General features: G+C 49.7%; 1 protein-coding gene across 1 annotated transcript in view; it reads right to left on the minus strand.

The window, feature by feature from the left end:
* Positions 1 to 382: 382 nt before the first annotated feature.
* Positions 383 to 25,504, minus strand: part of LOC144488606 (mitochondrial disaggregase-like) — a gene marked incomplete at its 3' end in the record, with an annotated part of 36,936 nt that continues 11,814 nt past the window's right edge. Inside the window, exons 3-5 of the mRNA XM_078206667.1 lie at positions 15,767 to 15,853; positions 8,336 to 8,439; positions 383 to 511 (exon numbers count right to left, since the gene is read on the minus strand). Of these exons, the coding sequence (XP_078062793.1) occupies positions 383 to 511; positions 8,336 to 8,439; positions 15,767 to 15,853 (320 nt within the window). The remainder of the gene's footprint in view (positions 512 to 8,335; positions 8,440 to 15,766; positions 15,854 to 25,504) is intronic.

Raw genomic sequence — 25,504 nt, forward strand, 5'->3', positions numbered from 1 at the left:
TGGGGGCAATCTTTAAAATTAGAACCAGGGCTTTCAGGGGCGACATGGGGAAGAACGTCTTCACACAAAGTGGAGTGGAAATGTGGATGTCTCTCCCCCACAATAAGCTGCTGAGGCCGGGGTCGGGGGGGGGTCAACTGAAAATCTCCAAACTAACACTGATGGATTTTCATTAGGTTAATGATAGAGTGAAGATAGAAGCTAGTCATCATCTTATTGAATGGCTGGGCAGGATTGAGGGGCTGAATGGCCTCCTCCTGTTCCTGTCTTCATTCAGTGTTTGTCTGCAAGCGCTGGAGCTGCTGGAATAGTTCTAACATGGCCTCCTATGGGATGCCATGGTTTAATATTGCGAGTTGTGGATTCGAGAGCAATTCCTTACCGGCCTCCAGTAGCAACTGGATTGTCTGGAAGTCGTCAACCAATACTGCGTAATGCAGAGCTGTGCAGCCACGGAAACTCGCCCGTGTGTTCAACCGGTTACTAAATTCATCTTCTCTAGTTACCAGCACTGCGGGTAAGAAAATATTACAAACATTAATATAAATATACCTCACTGTGTATTCTAACAATAGGCATGGAGAAATCCTGAGCATAATATCCAGACAGTCAGCACTGAGGGAGTGCCGCACTGTCAGAGGGTCAGTACTGAGGGAGCGCCGCACTGTCAGAGAGTCAGTACTGAGGGAGTGCCGCACTGTCAGAGGGTCAGTGCTGAGGGAGCGCCGCACTGTCAGAGGGTCAGTACTGAGGGAGCGCCGCACTGTCAGAGGGTCAGTGCTGAGGGAGTGCCGCACTGTCAGAGGGTCAGTACTGAGGGAGTGCCGCACTGTCAGAGGGTCAGTGCTGAGGGAGTGCCGCACTGTCAGAGGGTCAGTGCTGAGGGAGCGTCGCACTGTCAGAGGGTCGGTACTGAGGGAGTGCCGCACTGTCAGAGGGTCAATACTGAGGGAGTGACGCACTGTCAGAGGGTCAGTACTGAGGGAGTGCTGCACTGTCAGAGGGTCAGTACTGAGGGAGTGCCGCACTGTCAGAGGGTCAGTACTGAGGGATTGCCGTAATGTCAGAGGGTCAATACTGAGGGAGTGCCGCACTGTCAGAGGGTCAGTACTGAGGGAGTGCTGCACTGTCAGCGCTGTCCGAGGTGCTGTAAATTGGACAAAGCAAACTGAAGCAAGAACAGGAAATGCTGGAAAATCTCAGCGGGTCTGACAGCCTCTGTGGAGAGAGAGTAGACACAGTAAGAAGTCTCACAACACCAGGTTAAAGTCCAACAGGTTTATTTGGTAGCACAAGCCACTAGCTTTCGGAGTGCTGCTCCTTCGTCAGGTAAGTGGGAGTTCTCTTCACAAACAGGGCAAATAAAGACACAAACTCAATTTACAAAATAATGGTTGGAATGCCTGTTGGAAACCTGTTGGACTTTAACCTGGTGTTGTGAGACTTCTTACTGTGTTTACCCCAGTCCAACGCAGAGAGTCGAGCCAATGTTTTGAGTCTGGATGACCCTTCGACAGAGCTGAGTATCTGATATTCGTCTTCCGTGGCAAGTACTGAGTGCCTGAGGAAGGGTCATCCAGACTCGAAACGTTGGCTCTATTCCCTCTCCACAGATGCCGTCAGACCTGCTGAGACTTTCCAGCATTTTCTGTTTTTGTTTCAGATTCCAGCATCTGCAGTATTTTGCCTTTATCTTAAAGCAAAATGAAGTCCTGTCTGCCATTTATGATTGATTAAATGATCCCTCGGCCACTGCATGAAGCAAGTAGCTGTGCTGAAAATACTTATCCCTCAACCTGAAGCACAAAAACATCTGGGAGCTTGCTGTGCACATAATGGCTGCTATGTTTCCTAAATTCTAAAACCGAATACACTTCAGTGGCACATAGAGATGCCCTGAAGTCATCAAAGGTGCTACAGAAATGCAGTGTCTCTGTTCCATTCTCCGTCTTTCCTCCATGCAGCAACCCAGCTGCTTCATGTAACCTAATTCTTCCATCCCTTGCAGCATCTGAGGATGTCTGGATGCACTGGAGGGGGTGCAGAGGAGATTCACCAGGATGCTGCCTGGGATGGAATATTGAAGTTATAAAGAGAGGTTGGATAGGCTTGGGTTGTTTTCGTTGGAGCAGAGAAGACTGAGGGGCGACCTGATCGAGGTGTTCAAGATTATGAGGGGCATGGATAGGGAGCAGCTGTTCCCCTTAGTTGAAGGGTCAGTTATGAGGGGACACAAGTTAAAAGTGAGGAGTGGGAGGAAAAACCTTTTTTACCCAGAGGGTGGCGAGGGTCTGGAATGCGCTGCCTGGGAGGGTGGTGGAGGCGGGTTGCCTCACATCCTTTAAAAAGCACCTGGATGAGTACTTGGGACGCCATAACATTCAAGGCTATGGGCCAAGTGCTGGCCAGTGGGATTAAGTGGGCAGGTCAGGGCTTTTCAGGTGTTTGGTGCAGACTCGATGGGCCGAAGGGCCTGTTCTGCACTGTAGTATTCTGTGATTCTGTCTCCTCTGCCATCCTCTCCCAAAACACTGACATCCCAAAATCAAAAGGGGCAGCCCGGTGACACAGTGGTTAGCACTGCTGCCTCACAGCACCAGAGACCTGGGTTCGATTCCTGGCCTTGGGTCTGTGTGGAGTCTGCACGTTCTCCCCGTGTCTGAATGGGTTTCCTCCAGGTGCTCCGGTTTCCTCCCACAGTCCAAAGATGTGCGGGTTAGGTTGATTGGTCATGCTAAATTGTTCCTTAGTGTTAGGCGGATTAGCAGGGGGATCAGTAAGGTAACTATGTGGGGTAAAAGCAAATTATTGTGGATGCTGGAATCTGAAACCAAAAGAGAAAAAGCTGGAAAATCTCAGCAGGTCTGGCAGCATAGAGTCACAGAGGTTTACAGCATGGAAACAGGCCCTTCGGCCCAACTTGTACATGCCGCCCTTTTTTTTTAAACCCATAAGCTAATCCCAATTGCCCGCATTTGGCCCATATCCCTCTATACCCATCGTACCCATGTAACTAAATGTTTTTTAAAAGACAAAATTGTACCCGCCTCTACTACTACCTCTGGCAGCTTGTTCCAGACACTCACCACCCTCTGTGTGAAACAATTTCCCCTCTGGACACTTTTGTATCTCTCCCCTCTCACCTTAAACCTATGCCCTCTAGTTTTAGACTCCCCTACCTTTGGGAAAAGATATTGACTATCCAACTTATCTGTGCCCCTCATTATTCTATAGACCTCGATAAGGTCATCCCTAAGCCTCTTACGCTCCAGAGAAAAAAGTCCCAGTCTATCCAGCCTCTCCTTATAACTCAAACCATCAAGTCCCGGTAGCATCTGTAAGGAGAGAAAAGAGCTGACGTTTCGAGTCCAGATGACCCTTGGTCAAAGCCCATGTGGGGATAGGGCCGGAGTGGAATCGTTGTTGGTGCAGACTCGATGGGCTGTATGGCCTCCTTCTGCACTGGAGGTATCAAAAAGGAGGGCATTTTTCATAGGATCATAGAATCCTATCGTGCAGAAGGAGGCCATTTGGCCCATCAAATCTGCACTGACCACAATCCCACCCAGGCCCTATCCCCATAACCTCATGTATTTACCCTAGCTAGTCCCCCTGACACTAAGGGGCATTCACCTGACCCGCACATCTTTGGACAGTGGGAGGAAACTGGAGCACTCGGAGGAAACCCACACAGACACGGGGAGAACGTGCAAACTCCACACAGACAGTGACCCAAGCCGGGAATCGAACCCGGGTCCCTGGCGCTGTGAGGCAGCAGTGCTGACCACTGTGCCACCGTGCCGCCCCTTGTTTCGGCTTTGGGGGAAGAGCGCGGAGAGAGGTGGTGCAACCTTCCCAAGGTTTCGCTGGACCACCTTTCCACATAGGCCAAGGGTTCCGGTCTTTGTGTTTTTGCCTTTAAGCTTTTCATTGAGAGAAATAACACCCGGAAACAGACAGCCGGACACCGCAGCTGCAAAATACAGGTTTGATCTGCGCCCGCACGTGGGTGTGCTGAGGTGGTGAGTGGGACTGTGTGTGTGCGTGCGTGTGGGTGTGCGTGCGCCAATATGTCTGTATGTTTTTTTTAAAAATCATTTGCCGGGTGGAGACCCCTTTTATTTCAGATGTGGAAAGTGTAACGAACAGCAGTTGCCACGGAAGATGAATATCAGATACTAGCAACCTCCGCTATAAAAAGATTAAGCCGTTATTGTTGTTTTCCCCCATGGTTCGACGTGACAGAGCAGTCATCATTTGTAAAAAATGTCTGTGCATGAGATAACTACAGAAAACTCAATAAAGTGTCAGCCAAAGACTGCTGCACTATCCATCACCGGGGCTGGCTGGAAAATTTCACCTCTTTGTCTCTGCAGGCACTGAAACAGATGCTGGTAATATTTCCGTAACATTTGTACATTAAAACACAAAACAAAAGCAGTGAAAGAGAGCGGGAGATGGATAGATGGAGATCGAGAGAGCAGGCAGTGGAGGAGACAGAAATAAATAATACAATGGTAAACACAAATAAAATAACTCTTCTCAGATTTCATTTGCTTATTGAAAGCAGATGTGGGAAAAGAAATGATGGCTTTCAGGTGGCTTAAAGTTATTGGATTTGAAACCAGCTTTTTTTTTTTAAAAAAAGAACAGAAACTGGGATGAGCTTCCACTCGAATGAAAGACTCCCACAGGAACAAACAGCCCCTCCTTTGCTCCATCGTTTTGTACCGAGCCTCATCACATCCATCACTTTGGAATAAGGAACTTGGAGGTGCCAAGCTGGAAAATTTGGCAGCCATTTTGCGCATGGCAGGATCCCACAAAGGAGAGTCACCGTTAATCTGGTTATTTGGCATTTGTTTTCGGATGAGCGATTAGTGTGGAGACTACAGTCTCCTGTCAGTTACTTCCAGTCTGTGCTGGGGTAGCTCATCTCAATTAGATGCAACAGTTACAGTCATAGATTTGGGTTTAGCAGGACTATGGTTGGTTTGGATGGGATAGCTAAATCACCCAGAACTCCCGATCACTGGCAATGCCCAGTGGGTACTGAGGGAAGACAGGGCCATCTTAATTGGTTTTCCCGGAACTCCCAGTGTTGTGGCATCCCTCCTCCACTGGGAAACACAATGGCTCCGAATGTCTTCACGGAGGAAATCTGCCGTCCTTACCCGGTCTGGCCTACATGCGACTCCAGAGCCACAGCAATGTGGTTGACTCTCAACTGCCCTCTGAAATGGCCAAGCGAGACACTCAGTTCAAGGGGCAACTAGGGATGGGCAGTAAATGCTGGCCCAGCGACGCCCATGTCCCACCAATGAATAAAAAGAATTTCCTGCAGTGAGGCATCTTATTGTCATCCTTCAGCTCAAAAAGACATTACTCTGTGATATGCCATTCGGCCCTTCGAGCCTGACCCACCACCCATTATGATCATGGCTGATCTTCCAACTCAGTAGGCTGTTCCCGCCTTCCACCCATATCCTTTGATCCCTTTAACCCGAAAAGTTTTATCTAACTCCTTTTTAAAAATGTACAATGTTTTGGCCTCAACTGCTTTCTGTGGTAGTGAATTCCACAGGCTCACCACTCTCTGGGTGAAGAAATTCCTCCTCCTTATAGTCCCAAGGGGGCGGCATGATGGCACAGTGGCTAGCACTGCTTCCTGACAGCGCCAGGGATCCGGGTTCAATTCTGGCCTTGGGTCACTGTCTGTGTGGAGTTTGCACGTCCTCCCCATGTCTGCGTGGGTTTCCTCCGGGTGCTCCGGTTTCTTCCCACGGTCCAAAGATGTGCGGGCTAGGCGGATTGTCTAAATGCCCCTTAGTGTCCCAAGATGCACAGGTTAGGGGGATTGGTGGGGTAAATATGTGGGGTTATGGGGATAGGATGGGGGAGAGGGCCTGGATCAGATGCTGTCAGAGAGTCTTTGCAGACTCGATGGACCAAATGGCCACCTTCTGCACTGTTGGGATTCTATTCCATGATTCTAAAACATTAAGCCCGTATCCTCAGGCTGTGACTCCTGGACAAACCCGCCATCGGGAACATCCTTCCTGCATCTACGTTGTCTAGTCCTGTTAGAATTTAAAGTAAGGCTTACGTTAACACTGCGATGAAGTTACTGCGAAATTCCCCTAGTCGCCACACTCCGGCGCCTGTTCAGGTCAAGGTGCCCCCCTCATCATTCCAAACTGTAGACACCTTTCATCACATTGGAGATGATGGAGAGTAGGCTGATTGGGTGGTAACTGGCTGGATTAGATTTGTCCTGCTTTTTGTGGACAAAATACACCGAGGCAATTCTGCGGGGAGAAGGCGGAGGAAAGGCACTGGGTGAACTGCTCATTGGGAGAGCTGGCACAGATATGATAGGCCGAATGGCCCCCGTATGCACTGTAACAATTTTGTGACGGCGCAGCACTCCCTCAGTACTGAGCTGGACTTAGTTCTCAAGCCTGTGGGATGGGTCTGAAGCAGGTGTCACTGAGAGGTGACTGACACATTTAAGCTAACACTCAACATCATCACAGCAGTGGAGGGAATCCCACACTTCTCAGCATCCAGCAGCTGAAACAAACATAGGATGTTTTTCTGACTGTTTTGAAATCTCGGAACAAGAAACAATAAAAATTTGCATTGATGTAGTGCCTTCAATATAATTTGACAGAGCCACATAAGGAGATATTAGAACCAGTGACTAAAAGCTGGGTCAAAGAGGTGGGTTTTAAGGAGGGTCTTAAAGGGGAGATGGGGAGAGGTTAAAGAAGCTTGGCACTGAGGGCTTAGAATCCCTACAGTGCAGAAGGAGGCCATTCGGCCTATCGAGTCTGTACTGATCACAATCCCACCCAGGCCCTATCCCCCTAACCCCACATATTTACCCTACTAATGATGTACCCTGGTTTGATTAGAAAGTTTGCAGACGACACAAAGTGGATTTGCGGATAGCGATGAGGACCATCAGTGGATACAGCAGGATATAGATCAGTTGGAGACTTGGGCGGAGAGATGGCAGATGGAGTTTACTCCGGACAACCGTGAGGTAATGCATTTTGGAAGGTCAAATACAGATAGGAAATATACAGTAAATGGGAGAACCCTTAAGAATATTGATAGGCAAAGGGAAAGTGGCAATGCAGGTGGAGAAGGTAGTCAAGAAGGCATACGGCATGCTTGCTTTCATCGGCCAGGGCATTGAGTTTAAAAATTGGCAAGTCATGTTGCAGCTTTATAGAACCTTAGTTAGGCCGCACTTGGAATATAGTGTTCAATTCTGGTCGCCTCACTAGCAGAAGGATATGGAGGCTTTGGAGAGGGTACAGAAAAGATTTACCAGGATGTTCCCTGGTATGGAGGGCATTAGCTATGCGGAGAGGTTGGAGAAACTTGGTTTGTTCTCACTGGAACGATGGAGATTGAGGGGCGACCTGATAGAAGTCTACAAGATTATGAGAGGCATGGACAAAGTGGATAGTCAGAAGCTTTTTCCCAGGATGGAAGAGTCAATTACTAGGGGGCACAGGTTTAAGGTGCGAGGGGCAAGGTTTAAAGGAGATGTACGAGGCAGATTTTTTACACAGAGAGTGGTGGGTGCCTGGAACCCGTTGCCAGGGGAGGTAGTGGAAGCAGATACGGTAGTGACTTTTAAGGGGCGTCTTGACAAATACATGAATAGGATGGAATAGAGGGATATGGTCCCCGGAAGGGTAGGGAGTTTTAGTTCAGACGGGCAGTATGGTCGGTGCAGGCTTGGAGGGCCGATGGGCCTGTTCCTGTGCTGAAACTTTCTTTGTTCTTTTGTTCTTTGTAATCCCCTGATGTTAAGGGGCAATTCAACATGGCCAATTAACCTAACTTGCACATCTTTGGACTGTAGAAGGAAACCGGAGCACCCGGAGGAAACCCACGCAGACACGGGGAGAACGTGCAAACTCCACACAGACAGTGACCCGAGCCCAGAGTTGAACCCGGATCCCTGGCACTGTGAGGCTGCAGTGTTAACCGCTGTGCCACTGTGCTGGCTTGGACTTTGGTGGTTGTAGACAGGCCACCAATGGTGAAGCGATTAAAATCGGGGATGGTTGAGAGGCTAGAATTAGAGGAGTGCAGAGATCTGGGAGGGTTGTATGGCTGGAGGAGGTTGCAGAGACAGACCATGGAGAGATTTGAAAGCAAGGATGAGAATTTTAAAATCAAGGCGCTCCCAGGCTGGGAGACAATGTAGATCAGCGAGTAAGTTGGTGATAGGGGAACAGGATTTGGTACATTTTAGGATACTAGCAGTCTGACTTTGTTACGTAGTGGAGAGTAATGAGGACCAAGTGTATACCTTCTAGAGAGTGGATGCGCTTCTCCCTTGACATCTCATACACATTGCTGAACCCATCTCCGAGGTTGGGGTCTGCACCAGCTGCTAAGAGGACCTTCACCACACTGAGAATAAAACAAACAGGCATTGGTCAGCAACAACACGCATTTATGTAGCACCTTTCACACCCAGAGTATCAAACCGTGGCACTAAGTCACAGAAGCAAATTTGAGGATATGACTAAAGAGGTAGGTGTCTCCAGGAGGAGACAGTAAGAAGTCTCACACCACCAGGTTAAAGTCCAACAGGTTTATTTGGAATCACGAGCTTTCGGAGCGCTGCTCCTTCATCAGGCGAGTGCTTCGGGGAACCGGCTCAGGACTCACCTGATGAAGGATGGCAGAACCATAAAAATCACCAATGCTCAAGCGGCCAGATTTGGAGGAACGCAGAGGGTTGTAGGGGTAGGGCAGATTAGGGAGGGAGAGAGAGAGGGAAGGGCAAGGTCATGGAGGGATCTGAAAACATGGATGGGGGTTTTTAAATTGAGGTGTGCCAGAGTAGGGTCTGTTGTGGGTCAGTGAATCGAGGGGTGATGGATGAACAGAAATGAGCACCAGTTAAGGTACGTGGCAGTAGGGCCTGTGGCCCTAAGCATTTCCACAAGTCAATCTCCGGAATGTGATGTGGGATTGGAGTCACAGGATTAGGTAAGGAGGGTGGGCTTTCTTCCATAAGTCGGTTTTTCACGACAATCTGACATGTTCTAGCGAGACTGCGTCTTTATTTCCATAATTTCTGAAACTGAGTTCAAATGCTCAAATTGTCATGTGAAAATCCAGAACTCGTGTCAACATAAGACCATAGGAAACAGGAGCACGAATAGGGGAGGTGGTGGCGATGTGGTATGGTTACTGGGCTAGGAATCTGGAGACCCGGGTTCGAATCCCGCCACGGCAGATGGTGAAATTTGAATTCAATTTTTAAAAAAACATTATTGATTGTTGTAAAAACCCATCTGGTTCACTAATGTCCTTTCGGGAAGGAAATCAGATATCTTACTGGTCTGGGCCTACATGTGACTCCAGAGCCACAGCAATGCCTCTTAACTGTCCTCAATGTGTGTGTGTGTGTGTGTGTGTGTGTGTGTGTGTGTGTGTGTGTGTGTGTGTGTGTGTGTGTGTGTGTGTGTGTGTGTGTGTGTGAGAATTTCACAGACTGACAACCCTCTGAGAAATTCTTTGAGATGATGTGGAGATGCCGGCGTTGGACTGGGGTAAACACAGTAAGAAGTTTAACAACACCAGGTTAAAGTCCAACAGGTTTATTTGGTAGCAAAAGCCACTAGCTTTCGGAGCGCTGCTCCTTCGTCAGGCCCCACTCACCTGACGAAGGAGCAGCGCTCCGAAAGCTTGAACAGAAATGAGCACCAGTTAAGGTACGTGGCAGTAGGGCCTGTGGCCCTAAGCATTTCCACAAGTCAATCTCCGGAAGCGCTGCTCCTTCGTCAGGCCCCACTCACCTGACGAAGGAGCAGCGCTCCGAAAGCTAGTGGCTTTTGCTACCAAATAAACCTGTTGGACTTTAACCTGGTGTTGTTAAACTTCTTACGAAATTCTCTGAGAGATAGAGGGATGTGGCGAAGAGGGAGAAAGAGAGATATGGGGGGAGAGAGAGAGAGAGAGAGAGACAGGGGAGAGAGAGGTGGAGGGAAAGAGAGAGAGATGGGGGAAAGAGAGAGAGAGAGAGAGAGACAGAGGAAAGAGAGAGGGGGACGGGGGAAAGAGAGAGACAGAGAAAGGGAGAGAGAGAGAGATGGGGGAAATAGAGAGAGAGAGAGATGGGGGAAATAGAGAGAGGCAGAGGAAAGAGAGACAGAGACGGCTAAAGAGAGAGAGAGAAACGGGAGAGAGTGAGGCGGGGGGAGAAAGAGAGAGAGAGACAGTAGGAGAAAGAGATGGGGAGAGAGAGAGAGAGAACCAGAGATAGAGAGACAGAGAGAGAGGAAAATGTGAGAAGGAATGAGAATCAGACACAGATAGGGTCAGAGGGAGCACAGAGAGCCAGTAGAATACAGATTGTTCCGGCAAAAGTTGAGGCTGTCAGCCTTTCAGAGTGTTAAACTTGGGAATGGGATTTGAAACCAGGCTCGCCAACAACTAACAGGGAACTTGGAGCGAGGGTGGGGGGTGCAGGAGCGGGGTGGGTCTTACCGAGTTCTGAAAATAACAGCAGTAAATGGGGTGGTCGTGTGTGGTGAACCGGGGCGATTACTGATCCCCGAGAGGCTCCTTGGACACACACACAAAGGCCGGGCCGCTGGGAAACAGAACGTGCGATGGGTCAATTAAACATGGACGTGGCTTTCCCCTGAGCAGCGGGGCCCGCTGGACAGCTAGGTAAACATCCGAGGCATCACATCAAAACCGCCAGCAATGGCCTGGATCAGGAACAAGAGCCCAACATCAAATAAACATCTGCTGAAAAGGATCACGAGTGGCTGGTGCAGCTGAATCAGGGTCTGGCAAGACTTTCACAAGAAAGAAAGACCTGCATTGCTATAGCGCCCATCACAACCTCGGCACATCCGAAAGGGCTTTACAGACATGCTTTTGAAGGAGAGTTTCTGTTGCAAAGCAGGAAACTTGGAAGATAATTTGTGCACAGCAAGCTCCCGCAAACAGGAGTGGGGTAATGATCTGGACCAGCTGGCTTTCTCGATGACATTGATAAACATCGGTTCAGCCTCCAGGGGGGATTCCCAGTTCTTTCTTTGAATCTTTCTTTTTACACCCACCGTAGATGAAAGACGGGGCCTCTGACAGTGCAGCACTCCCTCAGTACTGTACTGGGAGGGTTAATCTGGATTACAAGTTCAAGTTCCTCGAGTTGGACTTGAATCACAGCTTTGCTGCTCCGAGAGTAGGAATTACACTGGGTTCAGCCGAACCGAGACAAAACGGAAATCAAGAGACAGAATGTGAGGGGAAATGGATATATCTCGGACGGCACTGTGTTGTAAATGAGAGATTCAAACCATTCATTCTCAGCACGTGGCTGTTGCTGGCAGGGCTGTCATCTGTTCTCCATTCCAAGTTGTCTGACAAGGCAGTGACAGCTCTTCAACTTGAAGAACAAGAACCTGCATTTATATAGCACCTCAAATGGAATTAAACATCCCAAGATGCTTCTCCCTTCTTGGGGGAGACGGTCAAGATGATGTCACTGGTTTTGTAATCCATTTGATTTGATTTATTATTGTCACGTGTATTAACATAGGGAAAAGTATTGTTTCTTGCGCAGTATACAAAGCATACCATTCATAGAGAAGGAAAGGAGAGAGTGCAGAATGTAGTGCTACAGTCATAGCTAGGGTGTAGAGAAAGATCAACTTAATGCAAGGTAAGTCCATTCAAAAGTCTGACAGCAGCAGGGAAGAAGCTGCTCTTGAGTCGGTTGGTTTGTGACCTCAGACTTTTGTATCTTTTTCCCAAAGGAAGAAGGTGGAAGAGAGAATGTCCGGGGTGTGTGGTGTCCTTGATTATGCTGGCTGCTTTGCCGAGGCAGCGGGAAGTGTAGACAGAGTCAATGGATGGGAGGCTGGTTTGCCGAGGCAGCGGGAAGTGTAGACAGAGTCAGTGGATGGAAGGCTGCTTTGCCGAGGCAGCGGGAAGTGTAGACAGTCAGTGGATGGGAGGCTGGTTTGCCGAGGCAGCGGGAAGTGTAGACAGAGTCAGTGGATGGAAGGCTGCTTTGCCGAGGCAGCGGGAAGTGTAGACAGAGTCAGTGGATGGGAGGCTGCTTTGCCGAGGCAGCGGGAAGTGTAGACAGAGTCAGTGGATGGAAGGCTGCTTTGCCGAGGCAGTGGGAAGTGTAGACAGAGTCAGTGGATGGGAGGCTGCTTTGCCGAGGCAGCGGGAAGTGTAGACAGAGTCAGTGGATGGAAGGCTGCTTTGCCGAGGCAGCGGGAAGTGTAGACAGTCAGTGGATGGGAGGCTGCTTTGCCGAGGCAGCGGGAAGTGTAGACAGAGTCAGTGGATGGAAGGCTGCTTTGCCGAGGCAGCGGGAAGTGTAGACAGAGTCAGTGGATGGGAGGCTGCTTTGCCGAGGCAGCGGGAAGTGTAGACAGAGTCAGTGGATGGGAGGCTGGTTTGGGTAATCCAGAGGCCCACGGTAATATTCCGGTGACACAGGTTCAAATCCCACCACGGCAGCTGGTGGAATTTAAATTCAATTGAAAAATCTGGAATATAAAGCTGGTCTCAGTAACGGTGACCATGACAACTATCATCGATTGTCGGAAAAACCCATCTGGGTCACTCATGTCCTTTGGGGAAGGAAATCTGCCTTCCTTACCCGGTCTGGCCTACATGTGACTGCAGAGCCACAGCAATATGGTTGAGTCTTAACTGGCCCTGTGAAATGGCCGAGTGAGACACTCAAGGGGCAATTAGGGATGGGTAACAGATGCTGCCCCAGCCACCGACACCCACATCCTGTGATAGAAGAAATAAATAAATCAGGAGTTTTCTAAACCATGATTTGACAGAAGGAGATATTCAAATACACGGTCAAAGGCTTGTCAAACTGCGAGGCTAAGCAGCATCTCAGAGGAGGAAACAGAGAAGTTTAGCGTGGAGCTTGGAGCGGGACCGATGGTGGTGCCATTAATATAGAGGATGTTCAAGAGGCTGGGATTAGAGGAGTTATCTAGATAGCCATATGAACCGAGTGGGAATGGGGGGATACAAAAGAATGGTCTAGTTTGGACCAGGGAGCAGCACGGGCTTGGAGGGCCGAAGGACCTGTTCCTGTGCTGTATTGTTCTTTGTGTGGAGATATTTCCGAGTGTTGTGGGGCTTGAGGAGATTCCCGAGTTTGGGAACTGCTGGCTTGATATGACTGAGCAGCCATTGCAGAGGGCCATTAAAAGTCCACACTGTTGACTTGGGGACTGGAGTCACATGTAGGTCAGATTTGGCATTCATAGATAGAGTCATAGAGGTTTACAGCATGGAAACAGGCCCTTTGGCCCAACTTGTCCATGCCGCCCTTTTTTTAAAATCCCGAAGCTAGTCCCAATTGCCCGCGTTTGGCCCATATCCCAGTGATGAGGACCATAGGTTTTGTTCCTTAAAGGGACATTAGAGAATCAGTGGGTGTTTTACTGAATGACAGTTTCACTGTCACTTTAACCCAAACCCAGCATTTTATTTGACAGCAAATTGAAACTCGCAAATCACCAAACGTTAATTTCCTGTGTTGTTAACCGAGAATCGAGACCACGACAGGGAATGAAACCTGTAGACATTCTCACTTAAAGACATCAATTACCCAACAATATAGTGCCACACCTTATACACTCCCCGCCTCGTCTTCACCAAATACTTGCTGCCCATTTTCACCATTTTCCAGAGTCTATTTCCGATTTCCAAACTCAAAAACTCAAACACAACTTGTTTTCTTTGCCCACCTGTTTCTCATTCAAGTTTGAAAATAAAACCAATGTATTTGTCAAAGGGGTTACTGCAGAAACTGGGAATGGGCAGCCGGGGAAAAATCCGGGCGACCGGGGGAAAATCCGGGAGACCGGGGGAAAATCCGGGAGACGGGCGGCCGGGGGAAAATCCGGGCAACTGGGGGGAAATCCGGGAGACCGGGGGAAAATCCGGGCAACTGGGGGGAAATCCGGGAGACCGGGGAGAAATCCGGGAGACGGGCGACCGGGGAGAAATCCGGGAGACGGGCGACCGGGGGGAAATCCGGGAGACCGGGGGAAAATCCGGGAGATGGACAACTGGGGGAAATCCGGGATCAAATTCAGGATCTCCCACTCAGTCCTTCAGCTCCGAATCTGCTAAATTCCAACAGCCAGCTGCAAGAAAGGACAACAGTCACACTTCACTGCTGCTCATTGTGCCCCCGCTCTCGCTCTCTCCTTTCGGAAAGAAAGAAAAAGACCAAAGGCTGTTTTCTTATCCTCTCAGCCTCCAGACTTTTCTCTTGCTCTGTCCAACTCTCTCTCTCGCTCTCTTGAATCGCAAACAGACTCGCCTGGACTTCAAAGCAACATGAAGCGGGATGTGTCCCCTCAGCCCAGTGTGTGGCCCATAACCACCACCAGTGTGTCCCCCCCCCCCCCCCCCCCGCACCCCCCCGACCCCCCCACTCTGCCAAACACCCTCGTCTGCTAAGCTTTTTCACAGGAGCCATCAAAGGCTGATTTTCTGTGGAAGCAAAGAGCTTCCACACACACACACAGAGTCTGAGGAGACAGCAACCGAAGAACATCAAAAACTAAATTAAATAAGAGAGAAGAGGAGCAGACATTGCCAGCACACAGCAGCTCAGTGCACGTGCTTGAACTTTGTCAGTCGAGAGGGGACACTGCTTCTTTAGTCTCCTGATCTACTGCTGATCTCCTGAACCATCCAAGTCTTTGCTTTATGAACTGGAGGGGGCTGGTTCAGGATTCTCCCGTCTCCGGGGTCAGTCAGACCGGAAAGCCAGTTTCCCAGAGCCTCACAATTTGACATTTTATATCAAAGTGGAAACAGTCACACAATTCCCGCCAACCCCGTCCCCCACTCCCTCCCCCAAACCCCCACATCCCTACCCCCACCCCCCCCCCCATCCCCACCTCCCCCTCCCCACCTCGCTGGCGGCACAGTGGTTAGCACTGCTACCTCACAGCGCCAGGGACCCGGGTTCGATTCCTGGCTTGGGTCACTGTCTGTGCAGAATTTGTACATTCTCCCCGTGTCTGCGTGGGTTTCCTCCGGGTGCTCCGGTTTCCTCCCACACTCTGAAAGACGTGCTGGTTACGTGGATTGGCCGTGCTAAATTCTCCCTCAGTGTAACCCGAACAGGCGCCGGAGTGTGACAACTAGGGGGTTTTCACAGTAACTTCATTGCAGTGTTAATGTAAGTCTACTGGTGACACTGATAAATAAATTTTAAAACTTTAAACTCCCCTTGAACACCCCATGCCCCCCATCTGCACCCCTCGAACCCCTCATCTCCACCCCCAAAACTCCCATCTCACCATTCCCACCCCCCACCATCACCAATCCCATTCCCCCCCCCTCTTTCCCAACCCCCATCCCCACCCGTAAGGACAGAGAAGTGGAGGTGAGGTGGAGCACACAGGTGCAAACTGAAGGTAAATGTGAAACCATGGGTCTAAACATTGAGAGCAGCCATTAAAAGCATTGTGAGGTGTCTGCAGGTTAATGGGACAGGGAGCTAAACTTTATACCACAGAATCCCCACAGTGCAGAAAGAGGCCATTCTGCACCGACTCTCTGGAAGAGCATCCCACCCAAGCCCACACCCCTGCCCTATCCCCGGAACCCCGCTCAGGGCCCATGGCCCGAACCCAGAGGTTGCAGTAAGTTACTCACAATGGAGGAGAAGTCGAGTATCTTGTTCTTAGTGGACGGAAGCACCTACCTGTGGTTCTTGTTCATAGCTGCGACCATCAGTGGGGTCCAACCCAACTTGTGCCGATACGAGGTAGGGATACCAGCAGACAGCAACCTGCAGGAGAGGCCATGCAGCAAGGTCAGTACAGCAACTCACGCACAGCTAAATTACCCTCCCCCACCATCACCTAATGGAAATGTCCCTGATACTGGACTCAGAACATAGAGAATCTGACTACAGATCCCACCACTGAATGGTACTTTCGGTCCATTCTGCCTCTGCTAGCTCGCTGAAAGTAACATCCAATTGGTCCCATCGCTCCGACTCTTTTCCTCATGGCCCGGCTAATTTTCCCCCCTCGAGTATTCACCCAGTTCCTTTTTGAAAGTTATTGAGTAAATCTGCTACCACCACCTTTATTCAGAGTGCATCCCAGATCCTAATAACACACTGTGCAAAGGGCGGCACGGTGGCACAGTGGTTTAGCACTGCTGCCTCACAGCGTCAGGCACCCGGGTTCAATTCCGGCCTCGGGTCATTGTGTGTGTGGAGTCTGCACGTTCTCCCCGTGTCTGCGTGGGCTTCCTCCGGGTGCTCCGGTTTCCTCCCACACTCCAAAGATGTGCGGGTTAAGTTGACTGGCCGTGCTAAATTCCCCCTAAGTGTCAGGGGATGAGCAGGTAATACGTGGGGTTACAGGAATGGGGCTGGGGTAGGATTGTGGTCGGTGCAGACTTGATGGGCCGAATGGCTCTGGTTCTTTTACCTATCATCCTAAATCCGTGTCCTCTGGTCATCTTAAGCTACTGGAAACTCTCTCTCTTTTTATCCCCTCCAAATCCCACGTATTTTGAAAACCAATCTGTATCTGTGTTGCACCTTTAGTGTAATGAACCACCCCAAAGGTGCCGCACGACAGAGCAATTGGACAGGATTGACAAAAGGAGACGTTAGCACAGGTACCCAAAGCCTGGTCAAAGAGGTCGGACTTAAGGAGTATTTTAAAGTGAGAGAAGGGGCAGAGAGGGTTAGGGAGGGAATCCCAGAGCTTAGGGTTCAGGCAGCTGGAGGCACGGTCGCCAATGATGCAGCGATGGCAATCGGTGGGTGCACAAGAGGCCGGAACTGGAGGAGTTCAGGTATCACAGAGGGAGCATTACACATTAAATGGTATAGTGGGAGTGTCGGAGCGAATTATATTGTACATGGGAGTGTCATACCCCAGTCATTCACAGCAATGTCAGACCGGCTGAGGTGGCCGGTTACCTGTGATGGATATAACTTGTCCCAAACCAAAAACAGATGGAACCCATCTGGCCTCTGCTGTGGATTCTGTGGTGTTAAGTGATACTGTTACATGGAGGCAGCTACTTGAGTCAAAGATCCCCAGAAAGATTTAAAACGTCCCTCCATACATCTGGCGTATCCTATTGTAACAACCTGAACACTACAAGGACATGCATCAATTGGGCAGAATGATACTGGGGCTTCCAGGGTTAACCCCTTAATCCCAGGTATCATTCTGGTGAATCTACACTGCACCCCATCAAAGACTTCCTTCCTGAGGTGAGGTGCCCAGGAATGAACTCAGTTAAAGGAAAAAGTACAGCACAGCCCAGGAACCGTCCCTTCGGCCCTCCCAGCCTGCCCCAATCACATTGTCCTATCTAGACCAACCGCTTATATCTCTCTATTCCCCGTCTATCCAGATAAGATGTAAATAATTGAGGCCCAGGAATGTGACCATGTGACACTCCACTTGTTACAACTTGCCAACCCAAGAATGTCCCATTGATTCCAGATGTTGCCCAGTCAGGGATCTGTGCTGCTGGAACATAACTTCCACCCCTCGGAGATGAAGCGCAGGTTCCCACTAGCTCCGACTCCTCCTGACCCTGCTCCCCGTCACACTCGCTGTCCAAGATCAGCCGGGATCTGGAAAGGCCTTGCGGATTCTTTATCTCCAGCGAGTGCGGCAGGGCGAGTATGCAAGAGGTCGTGCTGCGGGACAGGCAGCTTCTAGCAAGAGGGACCTGTGCCTAATTGGCGAATGGAATGGAATGGTGCGCCATGTAGCAAGGGGAGGATAGGACCAATGGAAGATTAGCTACAACACCCACACACGGTTTATAGTCCTGCTGATATTTGGTGGTTGGCGCAACGGGGAAGGGTTGGGGGAACCCCATTCTCGATGGCAGGAAAATAGCATTCCAAAATACTAAATGATGAGGCCATCCCACAGCGGTTAGCAGTCCCACTCCAGAGAGCTGAGCACAAAATCTGAGCTGACACTCCCAGTGCCATACTGAGGGACTGCTGCATGGTTGGGGGTGCTGTCTTCCAGAGAGGTCATTCAGCTAAAGCCCCTTTTAACTTCTCTGGTGGATGAAGATCCCACTATTTCCAAGGACAGGAGGGAGTTCTCCCTGATGTCCTGGACAATATTTACCTCCCAGCTGATTCCACTGGACAATGCTGTTTCTGGGATCTTGCTGTGCACAGACTGGCTGCTGCATTTTTACATCACAACAGTGGACACATTCCGAAAATAGTTAGCTGTTTTCTTTTCATTATTTCATGGGGTGTGGGTGCCGTTGGCTGGGCCTGCGCAGCACGGTGGCACAGTGGGTTAGTGCTGCTGCCTCACAGCGCCAGGGACCCAGGTTCAAGTCCAGCCTCAGGTCACTGTCTGTGCGGAGTCTGCACGTTAGAACATAGAACATAGAAAGCCACAGCACAAACAGGCCCTTCGGCCCACAAGTTGCGCTGATCATATCCCTACCTCTAGGCCTATCTATAGCCCTCAATCCCATTAAGTCCCATGTACTCATCCAGAAGTCTCTTAAAAGACCCCAACGAGTTTGCCTCCACCACCACCGACGTCAGCCGATTCCACTCACCCACCACCCTCTGAGTGAAAAACTTACCCCTACCATCTCCTCTGTACCTACCCCCCAGCACCTTAAACCTGTGTCCTCTGGTAGCAACCATTTCAGCCCTTGGAAATAGCCTCTGAGAGTCTACCCTATCCAGACCTCTCAACGTTCTCCCAGTGTCTGCGTGGGTTTCCTCCGGGTGCTCCGGTTTCGTCCCACAGTCCAAAGATGTGCGGGTTAGGTTGATTGGCCGTGCTAAATTGAGCCCAGTATGTGGGGGATTAGCAGAGTAAATGTGTGCTATTACGGGAATAGGGCCTGGGTGGGATTGTGAACAGTATGGACTCGGGCCGAATGGCCTCCTTCTGCACTATAGGGATTCAATGATTATTATTCATCTCTAATTGCCCCTTTAACTGAGTGTCTCACCTGGCCATTTCAGAGTCGACCACATTGCTGTGGCTCTAGTCACATGTAGGCCAGACCGGGTAAGGACGGTAGATTTCTTTCCCTGAAGGACATTAGTGACCCAGATGGGTTTTTACAACAATCAATTTCATGGTCACCGTTACGGAGACTAGCTTTATATTCCAGATTTATTAATTGAATTTAAATTTTACCAGCTGCCAGATTTGCCCCTACGGCGATAGCCTGAGCTTTTGGAATATTGGTCCAGAGACATTACCACAACATCACCTCCCCTGCTCAAGTGAAGCACAGCCTGAGGTCGAGAAAAGTGGGATTGAAATGCAATTTCTTCTGTCTTTTTGGTCTTCAGAATCATAGAATTCTACAGAGCAGAAGGAGGCCATTTGGCCCATTGAGTCTGCACTGATCACAATCCCACCCAGGGCCTATTCCACAGCAACTTGCGTTTACCCTAGCTAGTCCTGACATTAAGGGGCAATTTAGCATGATGTACCTAACCTGCACATGTTCGGACTGTGGGAGGAAACCGGAGCACCCGGAGGAAACTCACGCAGACACGGGGAGAACGTGCAAACTCCACACAGACAGTGACCCGAGCCGGGAATCGAACCCGAGTCCCTGGCGCTGTGAGGCAGCAGTGCTAAGCATTGTGCTACCCGTGCCGCACTTCTTTACACAATGAGGTGTGGAAATGTGGAACCCCCTCCCCCAAATACCAGTGAAGCTGCGGGGGGGGGGGGGGTCAATGGAAAATTTTGAAGGAGCGAGACTGCTGGATTATTGGTGGTTTGGAGCATTGATGATTATACTTGGCAGATACAGATCAGTCATTAGCTAATTGAATGGGGAAACCAGGCTCCGAATCAGCACTGTAATGGAAATAAATAGTACATTTTAAACATGTAAAAGCATGGGTCGTACTACTCTCATTTTTAATTTCCAGTTTTAAACTACTCAATCCTGCTTCTCAATTCCGACCTCCTGACAGATGTTTTGTACATTTACACTCCACCTGGCCCAACGTTCTGGGTGAGTGGCTGTGAGACATCAGTCTAAAGCCACGAGATGCCAGAGGCTCTGTTTGAGTTTGGGCTCAGCCTCCCCCCCCCCTCCTCCCGTGTCCTTGGTTCCGAGCGCGGGTCAGTTTGTCCGTCTCGACAGGTGGACCTCCAGCAGCCGCTTAAGGACGAGTGACTCAAACTTTTTTTTTTTTTATCCTCTCCGCACCCGCACACAAGGTCCAACAATGGAAGACTGTTGCCATCCGACTGCTGTGTTCGCTGTTTGGCAACGGGTTTCAATCTGTTACTGTTTAATAGGCGGCCCGCTCCCGAGAGCCCTTCACAAAGCCCGTGTCTGTGTGAGCTCTGTTTAACTTACAGATTTCCACAGCATTAAGCTGACATTACTGGGGCTCTGGGTCAGGTACGCTGAGCTAGTCACCACTTCACAATCCTCCGTACAACATCCCCACTTCCAGATACTGAGCGAGGACAACACATTCAGAGATAATAAAGAAAGCAAATGGAATGTTGGTATTTAGAGCTAAAGGAATAGAATATAAAAGGGAAGGAAGTGTTGCTGCAACTATACAAGGCATTGGCGAGGCCACACCTGGAGTATTGTACACAGTTTTGGTCCTGTATTAGAGGAAAGACAGTAAGAAGTTTAACAACACCAGGTTAAAGTCCATCTCCACATTAGAGGAAATATGCAGTGGCATTGGAGGCAGTTCAGAGGAGGTTCACTAGACTGATTTGATTTGATTTATTATTGTCACATGTATTAACACACAGTGAAAAGTATTGTTTCTCGCACGCTATACAGACAAAACATACCGTTCATAGAGAAGGAAAGGAGAGAGTGCAGAATGTAGTGTTACAGTCATAGCTAGGGTGTAGAGAAAGATCAACTTAATGCAAGGTCGGTCCATTCAAAAGTCTGACAGCAGCAGGGAAGAAGCTGTTCTTGAGTCGGTTGGTACGCAACCTCAGACTTTTGTATCTTTTTCCCCCGATGGAAGAAGGTGGAAGAGAGAATGTCCGGGGTGCGTGGGGTCCTTAAGTATGCTGGCTGCTTTGCCGAGACAGCGGGAAGTGTAGACAGAGTCACTGATTCCAGAGATGAGGGGTTTGTCGTATGAAGAGAGATTGAACAGTTTAGGCCCATACTCTCCGGAATTTAGAAGAATGAGGCGAGATCAAATGGAGATATACAAGATGATAAAAGATATGGATAAAGTAGACGTGGAGCGGATGCTTCCTCTTGTGGGGCATTCTAGGACGAGAGGTCATAGTCTCAGGATAAGGGGCAGCAAATTTAAAACAGAGTGGAGGAGAAACTACTTCTCCCAAAGGGTTGTGAATCAGTGGAATTCACTCCCCCAAAGTGCGGTGGATGCTGGGACAGTGAGTAAATTTAAGGAGGAGTTAGACAGATTTTTAATTGGTAATGGGTTGAAGGGTTATGGGGAGAAGGCAGGAAATTGGGGATGAGGAACATATCAGCCATGATCGAATGGCGGAGCGGACTCGATGGGCCGAATGGTCTAATTCTGCTCCTATATCTTATGAACTAATGGACAGAGGCTAAGAAGCACAGACACGCAGGGTGACAGTGGGTGACACACACACAAAAATACACACTGGATCATTTACTGGGTGAACACAGTAAGAGTTTTAACAACACCAGGTTAAAGTCCAACAGGTTTATTTGGTAGCAAATACCATTAGCTTTCGGAGTGCTGCTCCTTCGTCAGCTGGAGTGGAAATGTGGAGTGGAGAGCAGCTTCCCACTCCATCTGACGAAGGGGCAGCGCTCCGAAAGCTTATGGTATTTGCTACCAAATAAAGCTGTTGGACTTTAACCTGGTGTTGTTAAAACTCTTATTGTGCTTACCCAGTCCAACGCCGGCATCTCCACATCATTTACTGGGTGCCAGTAAGACTGCACGCTGCTCAGTAAGACTGCACGCTGCTCAGTACTGCACTGAATCAGACAAGAATTTACATCAAATATATCACAAATAAAAGGCCATTCAGCCCAACAGTTCATGTCGTTGTTTATGCTCCACTTGATCCTTCTCCCAGCTAAATCCGTCACTGTAAGCCTCTACTACCTTCTACTTTCCCCTTAAACTCCTCTAAACTATTTGCATCGAATACTCCCCCGGTAGCTTCGCTGTTTCTCAATTCTCTCCCTCTGGATTCCTTTTCAGGGAATGTGGGCGTTGCTGGCTGGGCAGCATTTGTTGTTTGTCCCTAATCGCCCTTGAGGGCAGTTATTAGTCAACCACATTGCTGTGGCTCTGGAGTCACATGTAGGCCAGACCAGGTAATGAGGCAGATTTCCTTCCCCAAAGGATATTAGTGAATTCAACGGGTTTTTACAACAATCGTCCTCAGTTAGGATCAATGCGATTCGCTTTTAACTCTACGTTTTTTTAAAGTTTATTTATTAGTGACACAAGCAGGCTTACATTAACACTGCAATGAAGTTACTGTGAAAATCCCCTATTCGCTACACTCCAGCGCCTGTTCGGGTACACCGAGGGAGAATTTAGCATGGCCATTGCACCCTAACCAGCACGTCTTTCGGACTGTGGGAGGAAACCGGAGCACCCGGAGGAAACCCACGCAGACACGGGGAGAACGTGCAAACTCCACACAGACAGTGACCCAAGCCGGGAATCGAACCCGGGTCCCTGGCGCTGAGAGACAGCAGTGCTAACCACTGTGCCACCGTGCCGCCCCGCACAGGGGTTGGCAGGTTTGAGTTTGGACACAGGCAGCAGAGGTCCGGATGAGCTGCAGCTTCTGGGGGATGGGAGGCCGGCCAGGTGGGGTCTGTGGTGGGGTTTCAGGATGGGCGGGTGAAGGGCCGGCTGTGAATGTGCTGAGTTCACCATATTGAAGCTGGTCAGTCTCCACACAGCACGGATATAAAATCATCAGGAAAAGAGCGTAAAGGGGGGTGATGAGGAGAATATATTTCACTCCGCAAGTTCTAATCTGGAATGTGCTGCTTGACAGGGCAGTGGAAGTAGATTCAATAATAACTTTCAAAAGGGACTCCAGTATAGATCAGAGGCAGAAAGGTGTGCAGGGCTGGAAGAGTGCCAGAGGCACTGGAACTGCAACAAATTGGATCGATCTTTTAAAAAACCATCACAGCTACAATGGGCCGAATGGCCTCTTCCCATGTTGCAGCATTCGACGATTCAAGAGCTGCCTTGACTGTAACACTGAACATGCGTCAACAGTCAGGGTCAGATCACGCACGGAGAGTGGCTACTCGGGATAGTGAGTGCGGGATGGTCCCGTCAACAGGGACTTTCATTGGAAGAGGGAAACAGGGATTAAAGGAAAGATGGAAGTTGATGGAGCAGAGGAAGACTCGGTGGGAAGATTCCCTTCCTTCAGTCTGGGTCCCAATACAAACTGGTGTTGGAGCCGGGTTAGTTCAAGCAACACAGAAACCCTTAAAGCGGACAGACAGCAAGAGTATGTGAACGTTCGAAAACCTGTACGTGAGGGTCTGCGTGCAGAGAGCCTGTGTGTGTAGGCATGTGTGTGTATGTCTGAGTGTGTGTGTAGGCGTGTGTGTGTGTGTCTGAGTGTGTGTGTAGGCGTGTGTGTGTGTGTGTGTCTGAGAGCGTGAGTGTGCTTGTGTGTGTCTGAGTGTGTGTGTAGGTGTGTGTGTGTGTGTGTGTGTGTGTCTGAGTGTGTGTGTAGGCGTGTGTGTGTGTGTCTGAGTGTGTGTGTAGGCGTGTGTGTGTGTGTGTCTGAGAGCGTGAGTGTGCTTGTGTGTGTCTGAGTGTGTGTGTGTGTGTGTGTGTGTGCGTGCATGTGTGTGTGTCTGAGAGTGTGTGTGGGTGTGTCTGAGAGCGTGTGTGTGCATGTGTGTGTCTGAGAGTGTTTGTGTGTGTCTGAGAGTGTGTGTATGTGTAGGCGTGTGTGTGTGTCTGAGAGCGTGTTTGTGTATGTGTCTGAGAGTGTGTGTATGTGTAGGCGTGCGTGTGTGTGTGTATGTGTCTGAGAGTGTGTTTGTGTGTGTGTCTGAGAGTGTGTTTGTGTGTGTGTGTGTCTGAGAGTGTGTGTGTGTGTCTGAGAGTCCGTGGGGACAAGCTTACCATCGCGCCCCAACAGCCAGTGGGCGGGGTGAGCTGGTAAGATCGAGAGAGAACCGACAAACCTGATTAGTGCCCGATTTCTCGCTTTTCGCAACTACTTCCTGTGGTAATGAATTCCACAGGCTCACCACTCTCTGGGTGAAGAAATGTCTCCTCATCTCCATCCTAAATGATCTACCCTGAATCCTCAGACTGTGACCCCTGGTTCTGGACTCCCCCCACCATCGGGAACATCCTCCCTGCATCTACCCTGTCTCGACCTGTTAGAATTTTACAAGTCATGATGTAAATGCTCATTTAAATAGAATTAGCGAGCCCAGGATGTGATCGTCCAGGCTCACCGGCTTCTATGGCCTCACTGGGGAAGGTTTTCTCCAGCGAGGATCACGTATGGTTTCCCCACCAGCGGCCATCGAGGCCCCCCGGGAAGTCGGGGGCAGGGGGGGGTGTGCCCATTGGGCAGTGCCAGCCTGGCACCCTGGCAGTGCCCATGTCACTCTCTAGAACCTGACCTAACAGTGCAGGCTGGAAACTTCCGGAGAGAAATTTCTCCTGAACATGCTTCAGGAAGTCTTGTCCCCTCTGCCCTTTACACGTTACTCTCTGAAGTGGGGCGGCACGGCGGCACAGTGGTTAGCACTGCTGCCTCACAGATGTGGAGATGCCGGCGTTGGACTGGGGTGGGCACAGTAAGAAGTCTCACAACACCAGGTTAAAGTCCAACAGGTTTATTTGGTAGCAAATATCATAAGCTTTCGGAGCGCTGCCCCTTCGTCAGATGGAGTGGTCTCTGTTCTCAAACAGGGCACAGACACAGAAATCAAGTTACAGAATACTGATTAGAATGCAAATCTCTACAGCCAGCCAGGTCTTAAAGGTACAGACAATGTGGGTTGTAGATGCCAATTCCTGCGTCCCGACCCTCCCCAATTTTATTCACAACACCACTGGGGACCAGGCTGTCGGGCACGAGCCCCAGACTCTGAAATTCCTCTCCCGAAACCTTTCCCATTTTCTCTCCTCCCTTAGAACGTTCCCTAAAACTGACCTCTTCGGCCAAGCTTTTGGTCATCTGATCTCATTATGTAGCTTTGTATCAAACTTTGGTTAATAATAGTACCTATGGAGCACCTCAGGATGTTCTTACTCAACTCAACCATCTACAACCCACATTGTCTGTACATTTAAGACCTGGCTGGCTGTAGAGATTTGCATTCTAATCAGTATTCTGTAATTTGATTTCTGTGTCTGTGCACTGTTTGAGCCTCACAGCTCCAGGGACCTGGGTTCGATTCCCGGCTCGGGTCACTGTCTGTGTGGAGTTTGCAC

Source organism: Mustelus asterias, unplaced genomic scaffold, assembly GCF_964213995.1.
Source record: "Mustelus asterias unplaced genomic scaffold, sMusAst1.hap1.1 HAP1_SCAFFOLD_1705, whole genome shotgun sequence".
Classification (NCBI taxonomy): Eukaryota; Metazoa; Chordata; class Chondrichthyes; order Carcharhiniformes; family Triakidae; genus Mustelus; species Mustelus asterias.